The sequence below is a fragment of the Branchiostoma belcheri genome, unplaced genomic scaffold (assembly GCF_001625305.1).
Source record: "Branchiostoma belcheri isolate BF01 breed outbred unplaced genomic scaffold, Haploidv18h27 scaffold53, whole genome shotgun sequence".
NCBI classification, from domain to species: domain Eukaryota; kingdom Metazoa; phylum Chordata; class Leptocardii; order Amphioxiformes; family Branchiostomatidae; genus Branchiostoma; species Branchiostoma belcheri.
The window spans coordinates 1,428,903-1,442,538 of record NW_017804165.1 but is presented as its reverse complement, the minus strand read 5'-3'; the positions used below and the strand labels follow the sequence as shown (position 1 = coordinate 1,442,538).

Genomic DNA, 13,636 nt, shown 5'->3' with positions numbered 1-13,636 from the left:
AGAAATAAGTCAGAAACCAGGCAGAACATTTCAAGAAGACCCGCCCAGCATAACTTGAAAAAAGTGCCTTAATTTTCAAGGAATAACCCAATCTCTTGGTCCCATGTAAGTATTCTCTTTACCTTCACTAGTTAACTTCATATTCTAACCAGTTCGATTATTGTTCACACCAACTATGTCATTGAAAGTTATGAATTTCAACACTACCTGTGTTTTGAATACAACTGTAACCAATTCAAATTTTTTATATGTGTATCACATTTAAAATGTCAATTGATATTGTAACAGTAACAGTATTCCATAATGAACAGTTTTGTGTTGACCCAAACAAGTTATAGTGATGGTGAAGATCCTGTGCACAGTCTAATCTAAAAGGAAGTTATTCAAAGGTGATGAGAAGTAGTTGCCATAGGTTACCTGTATGTAGAGTTAGCATTCACTAAAATTCTAAACTGTACCCAAAATGAACTTCTCAATCTTTGCTAGTTTTAGGGATGCAACAGCACAATATAAATGATGCTACCAAATTAGCTGCAGCACTTTCAAGCCCTGCACTAAGTAGAACAATATATAGATACCTAATGGCTATTGATGGTAGTATTTTCTGTGCACAGGATCTTTATCAATAGTTGTCCACCTCATCACGACAAAGAAGATGTTAGATATGCATGCTCTGATTCAACAGCCTTATAAGAATCCAATCAGACCATGAAGCTTTCAACATGTTCTGTTCTGTCCCATGTTCTGACAGCTAAACAATGAATGTCTCTCCCAGTTCTCAAGCTGTAGATAAAACTGCTGCCACTATGGCACTTTAACCAGCTGGCAGGAAAAGGTTAAATACAGCATTGCAGACAAGACCAGAGTTGAAAACATTCTCTTTGCTGCTGGTAGGTAAGACTAATTGCTAAGTGTCCATCCATTGTACATGAGGACCCTTTACTATGTTTATAACAGTTTTGCTGTTTGAAGTTTCAAAACCCACACAATCCTTATGCCAAGTGATTTATACATGAGGAAGAAACCTCCATAGTGCAAAAGTGATAGGAATGACAAGACTTAAACATTTTTGCTTCTGGATGTCATGTTGAACAAAGAGAAAGATTTATTTTGTGGTATACTTCCACATTTGCTGATCCCCAGTTAAGCAGTTGAACAAGCCTTGTGCTGACAGAGGGATGGAAATGCTTTAACTTAAAAGCATTCCTTAAAAGCTTAAAGTTTTGGATGGCTTAAGATAAATTGGCTAGCATAGAAAAGGGATTGTTAATAATAACAGCTGACCACAAACCTTTCAAATAACGCCATTAACAGACAATGAAATATTTACAAACCAGGGACAAACAAATGTGAAAGTTGATGCACATGACATCCAGTGCTATCCTGTCAACTTTTAAGTGTTTCAACAGTCAAACATAACCAAATGAGAAGTCATGTTGACCATGAATGCAACAGCTTCAGCTTTGTGTTGTGACTATACAGTATTTCTTTGTGTCGGACCAGGTTATGGCTTCAAATGGGATGATGAAAGTGTTATCCATGGCTATTGCTTGATTCCTTATATGATGTAACTGAACAGTTTAACTTAGTGAACAGCTTGTTCCATACTGTAAATAAAAACTTCTTTAAGGTTACTAGTACCTGACAGCTGTGTTTGTAATATGTAATTTGAGACCATGCTAAGATTGTAAGCAAAACTAAATGAACCTTGTAAACATAACATAATGAGAAAGGAGTTTTATATTGAAACGTGGTGTTTGTAAATTGTATTTCATTTGTCTTCCAATGAATGAAGTTGAAAGTCATGCCTACTTGTTCTGTCTTTCCAGGTGGAAGAGGCTGTTCCACGGCTACTGCACCAGGACAGATCCTGTAGTGCTCGTGCTGGCCAGGGGACAAAGTTGGTATGCTGTTCTTATCACAATTCTGTCTATTTCTGACTTTTAGGAAGTAGTACACGGTGAGGAGTAACTGTTGGTGACTGGATCTGGTTAAAAGGTTCTTAGACTTGCTCTTTATTGTGGTTTTCCTGTTGGGCTTCCAAGAAATTTCTCTTCTTTATTTGCGTATCAATCAATACGTCGATGAAGGTTAGACATCCAGGTAATACGATATGCCAAAAAACAGTTACTCAAGCAACTGGATATGATTTTGAAAACGTCTTTGACATTTTTGACGTTTTCAAAATCATATCCAGTTGCTTGAGTAACTGTTTTTTGGCATATCAATCAATAGTTCGTACTTATAAACCTGCCTTTGTCCTGCGTCTTTGACAAAAGGTAGTGGATGCTAACTGAAACGTCTGACAGTTACAAAATCATATCCAGTTGCTTGAGTAACTTTTTTTTCTTCCTAACTGGAAGCATATCTTGAGTGTTTTATGTGCCTTTGTATTTTTATTTATTTTCACCTTACAGATTTAGCCATTTGTCCCATTCTGCAGGAGACAATGACTGTCCCCGTGAGCTGTGGTTTACAGAAAGGGTTCTGTTGCACTGTCAAAACTCGGCAGCAGTCAGTAGGCTGTCGTCCATGGGACAGTCATGTGAACGCCAGGATGCAGCTCTGTATCAACCTGGACATGATGTGGGTCAATGCTGACTGAAGAATACACCTTGCAAAGTGTCAGGAAGGCCATGTTTCAGGGATGTTTTTCAATAAAAGAATCATTGAAGATACAGTCTGAGTCATTTTATCCATTGAATGGATGTGTGTGTGTGCAGGTGTGTATTAGGATGATGGAATTACATTTGTATTATAATCCTGGAGGAATTAATAGTGCCTTGTTGGGGTAATGATGCATACACTAATCTGCAGTAGTATGAGTGGCTTAAGTTTGGCAAAACTCTTAAAATAGGGACTGTTAATAAATACATCAGTAACTGGTCTGAATTACTTCTGATATGTCAACATCCTTAGTTATAATGTGCAAAGCAGATCTTGAAGCCAAATCGTGATGAATAAAATGGCCTTGTTCTCACTAGGATAAGATTGTCCAGATCAAGCCTTCACTGCTTGAAATGCAGTATGACTTACAATTTCTCTAAAAGCAATAAAAGACACATTAAACCTTAACATAACAAATTTTTATGTCAGTTCTACATGTAAAGATGAGATACAACTGAGTCATTTGATGTCATGTTTATTTGAGAAGCATTTTATCAGTTGCTATCTGATATCATACCTTCCTTCAAACATGCTTAAAACACTTTTTAAGCATTTTTTTTCCACAATAGTCTTTACTAGTACACATAACAATTTATAGTATTTGGCCTTTGAAAGCCCATTTCTCTGGAGAGATGGTCTCCATTATTCAATATTTTCAAATATCTTTTTCATTTATCACCCACCATTCTTACCTTCACAGTATACCCTATCAAAAGCCAACTGCTAAAATGCCCTGGATATATGTCTATTACATACACACTTGACCTACAGGCTTCAGTAGTTGCCAATTGACTTTTGTAGTAAACGTTGGTGTACATCAATGCAGAGACTGGACCAGTCGGCGCACATCATGGAAATGTCTACTACAGAATTCACATTTTGGCATGTAAAAGGAACACAATGAGAGAGAATGACATGGCTTAATTAATTTAAAAAAAAAAACAAAAGCACCTGTGGCATCAATCTAACCAAGGAGGTTTGATCTAACCAACAAGCTCAATCCCAGATTTCTTCTTTCCGGTCCTAGCACATAGGTAAGGATTCTTCTTTCAAACTTCTTTCAAACACGAACAGCACACAATAGATTTCTAGGAAAATCATATAGGAACTGTGATGCCATGGGGAAACGCAGTATACACCATAGGATATACTTACAAGCAAATTGCCTTGAAAAAACAAGTTGGTATTGTCACATGTTTGTGTTTGGTCACAGATTACCACAACATTCCTTCCTTCCACAACTTCTGGTAGAGATTAGACCTCTAACACTCCGTTGGTCCATAATACAAATTAGGGATGATGAAAAGGGTGGAATGTATGTTCTCGCTTGGACAACATCATGCTTTCACACCTGGCATCACAGACAATACACACGTTCGCAGTCCCTTTAACAACAGTTTGGCCAGTTCTGTACGGCAGCGATACTTATTGCAAGAGCTGGAGTAATATGGCACAAATGAGGTGCAGACCGTGCATTGTGGTGGGTTTCTTGTAGTAGTATTAGGCCATGCCTCTGCCTGCTGTTTGTTACAGGGACTCAAACATATCAAGACAGAATCTACATGATTAGAAAAACGTCATAAGGAAGGGCCTATCCATGTTTGGGATGGTGGTTTTCTTTCCTACACCTCTGGAACAGTGACGCTGGGGATCTGGGTGATACCCAGGCGCTCCTGGGCACACATGCCCCTTTTCATGGCCGGCATGGTGATGGTGTTGTCCTTGACTTGGCGAAGGCCAGAACACACAGAGGACTGGACAAACGCATGGTTGTTGCTGCCCTGTGGAGACAAAAAGTTTAAATGCATGAAAGGAAAGCTAGACAATCGAGGATGAAACAACTTGCTGATGAACAACCCAGAACTTGAGAATTCTTTTAAAACATTCTTTTTCTACAAATATGAAAGTGTGAAATATTAAGGTGTGTTCTACAAGTTAATTGTCCACATGTTGCAAGTCACAATGTTTTTCTTCTTCTTTTACCCCAAGCTGATAAAATGTAAAGAGGTGAGAGACAGTGGAAAAGACTACTTACCACATGTTGGCATCCACCACATAGTAGCAGGACGGCTTGCTGAACCCGTTGAAGGTGGAGGCAGCTGCCATGGTGTACGCACCCATGTCTGGGGAAAGCAAGATCACATTTCACTCGGCTGCCCTGTATTTCTGTCACTCCGTCCTCCACTAGTCCTTTTGGCCTTTAAGTTTAACGTTTTATTTTGCCATCACATCTATCATTCATACAAGGCTCAGATATTTGGTACACTGAAGATGTCTCATCAACTCATCAGCGAGGGCAAGTGTTTACATCACAACCAAGCATGCAGTGCCAACTATTTGCAGTTATTGTCTATTGCTATATGAGAAAAGAACATGTAGCAATGTCCTACTCATTTAACTCATCTACTGTCGTCAAGACTTTTTCTCTCACACAGCTATTCATCAAAGCTCATTGTTTCACAACATACAGATACGTTCAAGACAATTATTCTAATTTTCAGTGTCATCCACACCACCACAATAAAGACCAAGTGTAAGCACCTTCAAACAGGATCCAGTCGCCAACGTGCAGCTCTGGCAGGAGGCAGTGTTCCATGATGCGGTCCAGACCATCACAGGTGGGGCCCCACACACTGGTGGAGAACAGGGCCTCCTCCTTATCCACACTCTGCAGCAAACAACATCCACTCAGTTCCAGCTTGTTCTATTATAACTTCCTTCACAATGTTATGTTTACAAATCTATCAATTTCTAGATTAAAATCCGTTTTGAAACGTGTAGCTTTAGAACATTTCCATAAAAAAGTACGCTTTGGCATAGTCTGTGTAACACAAACTCAGGGCATCGTCCTTATCCACACTCTGCAGCAAACAACACCAACTCAGTTCCAGCTTGTTCTATTCTAACTTTCTTCGGTCACAACGTTATCACTAAAATCTATCACCATCTAGACTAAAATCTACTTATCACTTTTGAAACGTGTAGCTTTAAAACATTTTCATAACCAAGCACACTATGGCATTGTCTGTGTAACACAAACTCCAACTGACCAGTGGGTCAGCTGCTACAAGCCTAATTTAGTTAGGCTAACAATGGCAGTGCCATAGGTGCATGACTTACCCTCATGAGTGATGGAGTGACTGCGGCATGGTCATACAGCAGGCAGTTGAAGGAGCCGTAGACACCATCGTTGACATAGTACATGAAGGCTGGTTCCTCGCACATGGAGGGTGCCACCGAGTTCATCACAGCATCTAGAGAACAGGACACACCATGTCAGAAACACCCGGCAAAGCTTAGAATACTACCCAGAATTGGTTACTATTATTTTAAATTTCACAAGCAACTTTGCAAACTCGGATATTTGGTACACTGAAGATTTTCATTAACAAGGGCAATGTTGTCATCACAGCTAAGCAAGTACATCTACATGTGTATGTCACTGGGCAAAGCCCCCCATGGGGCATCATGCCAGGGTGTGAGTACACTTGCAAGTTTTGGTCATCAAAGTGTGTTTTGTGCCTTACCTTCAGCCTCCTCATCTTTGAACTCCTGGATGTCCCGAGCCACCATGCGCTTGGCCACGATGTTGACGGCCACCGTGAAGGCAGAGGCCACGAAGTAGCGCCCAGGCTCGGCGATGATGCGCACTCCGCTCCCCGGCGGGAAGTGCTCGTCCAGGGCCGGCCCCAGGTCTGCTACGATCTGCGAGGCGGGGAGAATCTTGTTATGACAATGTTGCACTTGAGAGAGAAGAAATCCTCCACCTTTATGTACAGTCATTACAGCAGTGATTGCAGGCTCAGATATTTGGTACACTGAAGATGTTTCATCAAGTCATCAGCGAGGGCAAGTGTTTACATCACAGCCTTTCAAGCACACTTGCATGTTTCAATCATCAAAGTGTGTTGTTTACATCTTATCGTCAACGTTATCATCAATATCATTGCCATTGCTATTATGATGGAAATGTCTTAGAATGTAAATCTTCACCTCATCGAATGAGATTGCTGCACTCTCCTGGCCGGGGAAACCGCCTCCAATGTCCAGCGTGTTGAACTCGAAGCCGTACTGGTCAGCAATGTTGAAGATGCGCTTGGCAGACTCCACACCGCGAGCAAATGCCGAGGCCTCCAGACAGCCGCTGCCAACATGGAAGCTATAGAAATAAAATGCAGCAGCCTCAGGTTAATGGGAGGCACTGGTCATGTCCTTGCTCGACATCAAAATGTTTTTTGTCAAAGGCTCAGATATTTGGTACACTGAAGATGTCTCATCAAGTCATCAGCGAGGGCAAGTGTTTACATCACAGCCAAGCATGCAGTGCCACTTACAACTGGGCATTCCATGCTAATGATACAACAGCTAATACAATGAAGTGCCTGAGTTTGGTTTCAAGTCACAGTAAACATTACTTCTGAGCATATGAAAGCCTAGTTAGTATTATTCGACTACCCAATGACAACTCACCTGACGCCCACCACGTTGAGGTCCAGCTGGGCTGCCACTTCCAGCAGTTTGGGTGCCTGACTGGGGTGGCAGCCAAACTTCATCCCGAGCTGGCACTGAGCTTCAGCTGCAGGAGGCAGGATGCGCAGCAGGAGGCTGCAACAAACCAAACATGTTACAGATCACATACAGTATCTTCTGAATAACACTTGTGTGTACCATTGAGTACAAGGCTATGGAGAGTTAAAAATAGATATCTGCATTTAAACAGAAACTCACCTAGCATCTGGAAAGTAGTTCTTGATCTTGTGCAGCTCATCCTCATTGTCAAAGGTCATGAGATCCACCCCATTCTTCTTGGCATAGCGGATGTGAGAAGTCTGCTTGCAGGGGTTGGCATACACGATGCGGTCAGGGCTAACGCCCAGGTTCAACACTGCTTGCACTTCAGTCTGGGGATACAAGTAGGGGTAGATAAGTATGATATAGTTAGCAATTACGGAACTTGTGTGTTTACTCTGAACATTCAAACAGTAAGGATTTTATCAAAATGTTGTCTAAAGGCATCAAACAGCCTTTGTTACAAAAAGGCTCAGATATTTGGTACACTGAAGATGTCTCATCAAATCATCAGCGAGGGCAAGTGTTTACATCACAGCCAAGCACTCCACACATAGTCATAATTAAGTACCAGACAAGTCACAGGGAAGAAGAATGAGGGGCTGGCCTAGAAACAGTTGAAGAGATACTGAGGAGGAGATGAGGTGAGTAGCGAGCAGCTGGGAGGACCTGAGAAAGACAGCCTAGAGGCGGGTGAAGTGGAGAACTATCGTCGGTGGCCTATGCTCCGGCTGGAGCGCAGGGCCCAAGTAAGTAAGTAATGCTGTGTGTGACAAACCTTGCTAGCACAGTCGAAGCCGGTCCCCAGGTTGGCCAGTACCTGCAGGACATGGGGGCTGTCGTTACACTTCACAGCGTAGAAGGGCACCACACGGGGGAGGCAGGACACCCACTTCTTGTACTTGTTCACGATGTCACCAAGGTCACACACGAAGAAAGCGTCGTCTTTGTCATCTCGCCCGCCAGAGTTCACCTGCAATTATGGAATAGACCTATCAGACAGAGGAACAATTGCAATACACCATTCCTACAAAATTCTGATACCTGCTTTAAATAAGCCAACACTAAATAGTATTAGATCCAGGCGATGATTACCTTGTTGGCGAGGACATCTTGTGGCGTGAGGCCGTCACGGAGAACTTCCATGGACAGGTCCTTATTCATGATGTGAGTCTTCATTCTTGATAAGGTTGGTTAATACAGACTAGGATAGGAGCTAGGACACGGGGTGATTATGATATTCGCAACAACCTGCAAGTAAAGAGAGTTTTCCATCGTCAGTATTTGTCTTGGGCATTACAGAGGACAGGCCTAAGTTCCAGTAACATATCATTATAAAGCCATCTCTGATCGCCTATCTGGGTCAAAAACAGTAGCTATTTGTGCAGCTGTTCTGACACCCTACATGCTTTTTGTGGGTAAATAACCAGTTACAGCCTGTGGTACCTGCTAGGATAGACTGGATTGAATCCGATTCTACATACATTTAATAATTTATATCTCTTGGCAATTTAGTGTGATAACAGGCAATGTGTTGTGATGCTGAAAAGTTTTCAGGTTCAGGTGTGTCCATTAACATATCTAACATCCCAACAATTAAAGTTTCAACAGTCAAAGGGCCAGAAAACTCTCATACTTACACAGCAAAGAAGAAAATCTGGGACACCAGCAAATGTCAGCTAGGATCCCAAGGCGGTTCGAAATTGTGGTCAAGCTGCTCTCGGTAGAGACACTGACCCTCTGGGTTCTTCAGGAACGGTGCTGCTGTGTGTCCACCCTGAGAGACAATTGTATGATACATGTTAGCAAACAATACAAATGAGATTAGTTTTATACATTTGTACTGAACTTATTGTAACGGCCACATGGTGCATTGCAATATGGCTGGGGCTGCCTTTTGTCCATCTACATTTTGCATGGTCCTATTCCTTTTCTATCTGTACTTTTGAACCCGACAAAACCTTTGTCATTTGTTGTGTTGTGAGGTTTAGTTGTGTACAAGCCCTGTCAATTCTGGTTAGAACCTGATCCAACTTGAGTGCACTGTCTGCAGCGAAATTCATCATTACCAGTTATGACTAGTTTGATCTGGATTGGATGGTTTTCCTTCTACCTCCAGGGAATGACAACTGTGGGAAGGTCTTGTTTTTTTGTTTGTAGCTATGACTAACATCCGGGTTTGACTAATTGTTTTATTCTCAGGATATGATGGCCGTATTATGGGGTCCAGATTTATTATACGTTTCATCTTGGATTTTGGATGGTCTGGAATTAATGTTCCAATCTTCGACTTGCACAATAGGGGAGAAAGTTGAAGCAAGGAAAGAGCAGTACCCATCAAAACGTGCACCCTATGTACTATGGACGTGTGGAACTGTGCCAACGACCGTGCGAACAGAAAGTTGAACATTGGTCTATACACAATCACGGGATATAAAACAACATGGTACCGTCAACATGTACACGTGACAACTCAACGGGTCACTAATTTCCAACTTTGGGTGAGAATTTCTATGGCTGTCCAAAAATTCCGGGACAAATTAGCTTCACCGATGATCATGGATATATATGGAGGTGTTTTACTTATTCATAGATGGAGAACTATTTCACCACGTGATGTAACAGCATTCTCACGTCCGCCATCTTGGAACGTTTTCGAACATCGTGTCTACCAAAGTCGACAGATTTTACACTATTTTCGACTACAAATCCTACCTGTGCCCTAGTCTCCCACCCCGCCTTTCTGATGTCTTGTAGCGGGGTAATGGTGTACAGGATGACGGTCCAAAAAACCGCAAAAGATGGTCCGCTTATGTTGTTCGTATCGCCAACTTCGCTATCCGCAGTCATGGACGACAGGAAGAGAATGTGACGTCAACGGGGCGTATTATATATGGCGGATCACATCGTTGCGAATTAATCCGCGGTTGGTGGAATGAAAATTGCATTTTAGGAAGATACTATCATAACGAACAAATAAAGCATAAATTTTTAGTCTTATTATTGTCAAATTAAGTTTGACTACTCGATTATTTATATCCTTTTTGTGGACTCAATATCGGCACTACATTTCGGTCGACGGATACAGCGGTGTCCTACGAGGGGGTGCGTTACACAATCTAGAATGGTGATTGGCTAACTGAAGACGACGCCCAGCGACACGCCTCCATATATGGAGAGACTGTCGTTTCGGCGGGAACGAGTACTGGAAAATAAGAAAACCCTTTAGCGTGGGTCTAAACATGTTGTTTTTACCGAAATAATAATATCAATACGATACTAAAACACAGATTCACACCCGCGCCAACTATACTGATCAATGTTGGAAAATTGAATGCAAAATCTACACTTTCGTACGGTCCACCGTCTCTTATTGTGTTCGTGCAGGATTGCACATGGGCGCGTGGTCACAAGCTGAGATCATCCCGACCAGACGGCTGTGCATGCTTCCTGCCTCACACCAGCCAGGCGGGATGCATGCACAGGACATGCGGCGATCACATGAACAAACGATCCTCATTGGTCAGAATTCTAAAGCTTATGCAATTTCCGCACATGTGATTGGTCAAGCCTCGCTCCCGCCCATCTACTGAATTCATATTTTTGTTTTGGTCCTGACGAGGTATTCTTGTATAAAACCAAGGGGAAAACGAGGAGCGAGTTTTCGAGTACTGAACACTCAGCGCAGTTGGAATGGCTACGCTCCCTTTATCACCACCAAGGACACCTCCCGAATCATTCTACGTAAGTCGTCTTATTCTATTAACCCTAGAGGTTGCTGTTGGTTTCCATTCTAGACGTGTGTTCTGTTTCTTTCTCCTGTTCCCCTTTCCTGTGTCGGGGAAAAAACTGCGCGTCTCTTGCGACATGTACCGTCTGTGTGGGTTTAAATGCCTCGAACCTTCTCGAAGTAGACGAAAACATACCGTCGTTAGTTTATTAATCTGATAGGAATGCAGCAGAATAAAAAGCTTTGAATGCAATATCATAATATCTATCGCTAGTTCATTGTTTTACCGTATCTTTGCGTTTGAAGTGCCTTTGCCTTTGAGTCCAGTGTACAAGTAGACGCGTACTGCACAGTATGTTAGAAACTTTATGTTAGTGTCTTCTCGCTGTTTCATGGTTTTATTTCGCAAGTTCCCCCTATATTGTCATTGAGACCAAAAGGTTTATTAATTTTTCTCTTTTTCCCATTTTTTATGTTCTCAATAACTGTTAAACGCGTCTGACACAGGGTGTACCTTTAGGCCTTTAGACGACCTAAAATGTCTGACGCGACAGGATACTATGTTAGGTAAAGAGCACTACTGGTATACTATATTTTCAAAGCGTTCATCTATAGTAGAGCACAGGCTTGACATTAGATGCCTTGCAACCATTGCATTGAATACAACTTTTCTTTTGAAAGGAAACAGAGTTTTGAGCCAGGTAATTTTCGGTGTGTCTTGCTCATGTTTGCAGTTTTGCCTTGCTTATTTGCATATTCTTCGGGGGCGTTGTCACCGTAAGGTTGATGGCATTTGCAGCCCAAGAAACCTTGTCTTGTTCGTATTTTAAGACTCGATTAGATGACATGGGCAGCTAGCTTTGGGCAATGCATAGTAGAAAAAAATCCCTGTATTGTAGGAGGAACTGTAGCATCATAAGGTGTTGCCTAGTAAGGGAGAAATTTTGTATTATATTATGAATATGAATCTCACCATAGTGCGATTGAACAGATCTTATCTTATGTAAGGAACAAATTGAGAAACAGAAAGGCAATGTATTATTGCCACCATCCTTGAATGCCTTTTGTGGCCATAGTATATAAGTCCATCAAGATGGGGGAATCCCAGTCGAATGACTGATGGTCCCCTTTCCCATCATTTGAGTGATGGGATTTTCCACTGACAGTGATACCTCAGTCCAGTCTGACCTGTGAAATTGTAGGAGGGGTCCAATGGGAGTTAGCAGTGGGGTGTTTCCTCTGTTAGGGGTTGGCATCTTTGAAATTTCTGTTGAGCCATTTCTATTTGTCTGAGAATATAAATGGATGTGGCATTGCATCATCTTGACTGTCTTTGGAGCCAAATCCCATGTTTCAAGCAAGGGGGCAGTTCTAGGGGGTTGAAACAAGTGATATTTCTTTTTAAATGAGATTTATATGCAACAGAACCTTTTATCATCTTGGTACAAACTACAGAGTATTAAAAGTTAGGCAGATATGTGGAGTTGCATAAGGGCAAAGTGCAGACATGTGCCTGTGTTGACAATGCATGTGTCATGTGGGCTGGTTGTGGGAGTGGCGCTGTTCATGCACATGCCATGCACTGATCATGCAGCCTTCACATGATCACTGGCTGGGTTGTGCCAACTGCAGGGCTAGACAGGGAGGGGCAGGGTATATTGCGTAAGACAGTTGAAGCTTGGTTTATTGTATTCAAACAACCATTTGTACATTTTTGTGAAAATCTTGTTAGATTTCTTTGGTATTGGGGGGCTTGAATGAAGATTCTTTTGGTAGGTTTAACTGTTGTTAGTAAATATTGTGCTTCCCTTGAAAACAGCATTGGCAATAGGTCCTTCTAAATATCATTATGATGATTATCCACGATATTGCCCCTATATTTCAAAGTGACCAGATCAGTGAAACAATAGCAATCACTATAAGATTTTCTACTTCGTTATAATTTCATGAGTTGAGCAATATGTGTCCAAAGTCTTTCTTGATGTTTGTGTTTGTGTGCGGCTAAATCAAGTAAAAGGCATCCTGTGGTGTAGGTGTTTTCTGGAACAGTCCATTTTTCAGAAGGCAAGGGGGCTAGGGCGTCCTCATTGTGGCCACTACTGGTATTGGGTGATCATGTGCCAAGCACGTGAACAAGGGAGCTCAAATAGCCCTGTCTGTGTATACAAATGCTGGATGATGAAATCGCGCAGTAACCACTGCACTCCAGTGGATGATGGAAGGTTGTGAGGGATTTCGCTTTTGATGCTTTTTTGGCGACGCCTCAGGGGCGGAGGCATTTGTGTAAGTACTGCGATCGCTTTGAAAGAATTTCAAAAATTGCATGAATGCATTCCCTAGGGAATTGGTTTTGAGGTAGCCTCCGGCCTTGTGGTCATCAGAACAAGCAGGAAAGGCTTATGTTACCATGCATGCAATAGCACCTTTTCGGGCAAACTGTGGCTTTTTGCACACAGAATATTAATGATTGTCTTTATTGATATTTCAAATATGTTTTCTTCTATCAAGAGAGAACAAATTTCTTACTCAGGAGCAGCATATTCAAGCTTATAATATTTCAAATGTGTTTTTAGTTGCAACTATATGATGCTGGTCGTTTTTTTATAACTTTACTGTGTGACACATGTAGTGTAACAGTGATGTTTTGTGTAAGGAATTTTATTCACTAAC

General features: G+C 41.8%; 2 protein-coding genes and 1 long non-coding RNA gene across 5 annotated transcripts in view; 2 read left to right on the top strand and 1 right to left on the bottom strand.

Annotated features, from left to right (window-relative positions):
* The window catches only part of LOC109480960 (ornithine decarboxylase-like), an 11,115-nt gene extending 929 nt beyond the window's left edge, over positions 1 to 10,186 (bottom strand). The window contains exons 1-12 of one of the 2 annotated variants that reach the window (XR_002140867.1): positions 9,952 to 10,186; positions 8,877 to 9,013; positions 8,332 to 8,487; positions 8,015 to 8,209; positions 7,396 to 7,568; positions 7,138 to 7,272; positions 6,661 to 6,826; positions 6,195 to 6,372; positions 5,788 to 5,921; positions 5,209 to 5,335; positions 4,703 to 4,790; positions 4,019 to 4,449 (exon numbers count right to left, since the gene is read on the bottom strand). Coding sequence is in view for 1 of the 2 variants with exons in the window: in XM_019783416.1 (XP_019638975.1) it covers positions 4,290 to 4,448; positions 4,702 to 4,790; positions 5,209 to 5,335; positions 5,788 to 5,921; positions 6,195 to 6,372; positions 6,661 to 6,826; positions 7,138 to 7,272; positions 7,396 to 7,568; positions 8,015 to 8,209; positions 8,332 to 8,415 (1,440 nt within the window). In the remaining variant the exon portion in view is untranslated. Of the gene's footprint in view, positions 1 to 4,018; positions 4,450 to 4,701; positions 4,791 to 5,208; positions 5,336 to 5,787; positions 5,922 to 6,194; positions 6,373 to 6,660; positions 6,827 to 7,137; positions 7,273 to 7,395; positions 7,569 to 8,014; positions 8,210 to 8,331; positions 8,488 to 8,876; positions 9,014 to 9,951 lie in introns of those variants that run through there. The other variant, XM_019783416.1, reaches the window with a different exon arrangement.
* Positions 7 to 2,678, top strand: LOC109481019. Of its 2 annotated transcripts, none has more exons than XR_002140875.1 (3): positions 7 to 890; positions 1,830 to 1,904; positions 2,444 to 2,678. It is a non-coding gene; the product is annotated as an uncharacterized LOC109481019 (long non-coding RNA). The 2 variants fall into 2 exon arrangements; XR_002140874.1 differs by having other exon boundaries at positions 7 to 894.
* Positions 10,187 to 10,854: 668 nt separating the features above from the next.
* The window catches only part of LOC109481016 (Krueppel-like factor 10), a 7,761-nt gene continuing 4,979 nt past the window's right edge, over positions 10,855 to 13,636 (top strand). The window contains 1 exon segment of the mRNA XM_019783495.1: positions 10,855 to 10,980. Within this exon segment, the coding sequence (XP_019639054.1) occupies positions 10,930 to 10,980 (51 nt within the window). The 5' untranslated portion in view covers positions 10,855 to 10,929.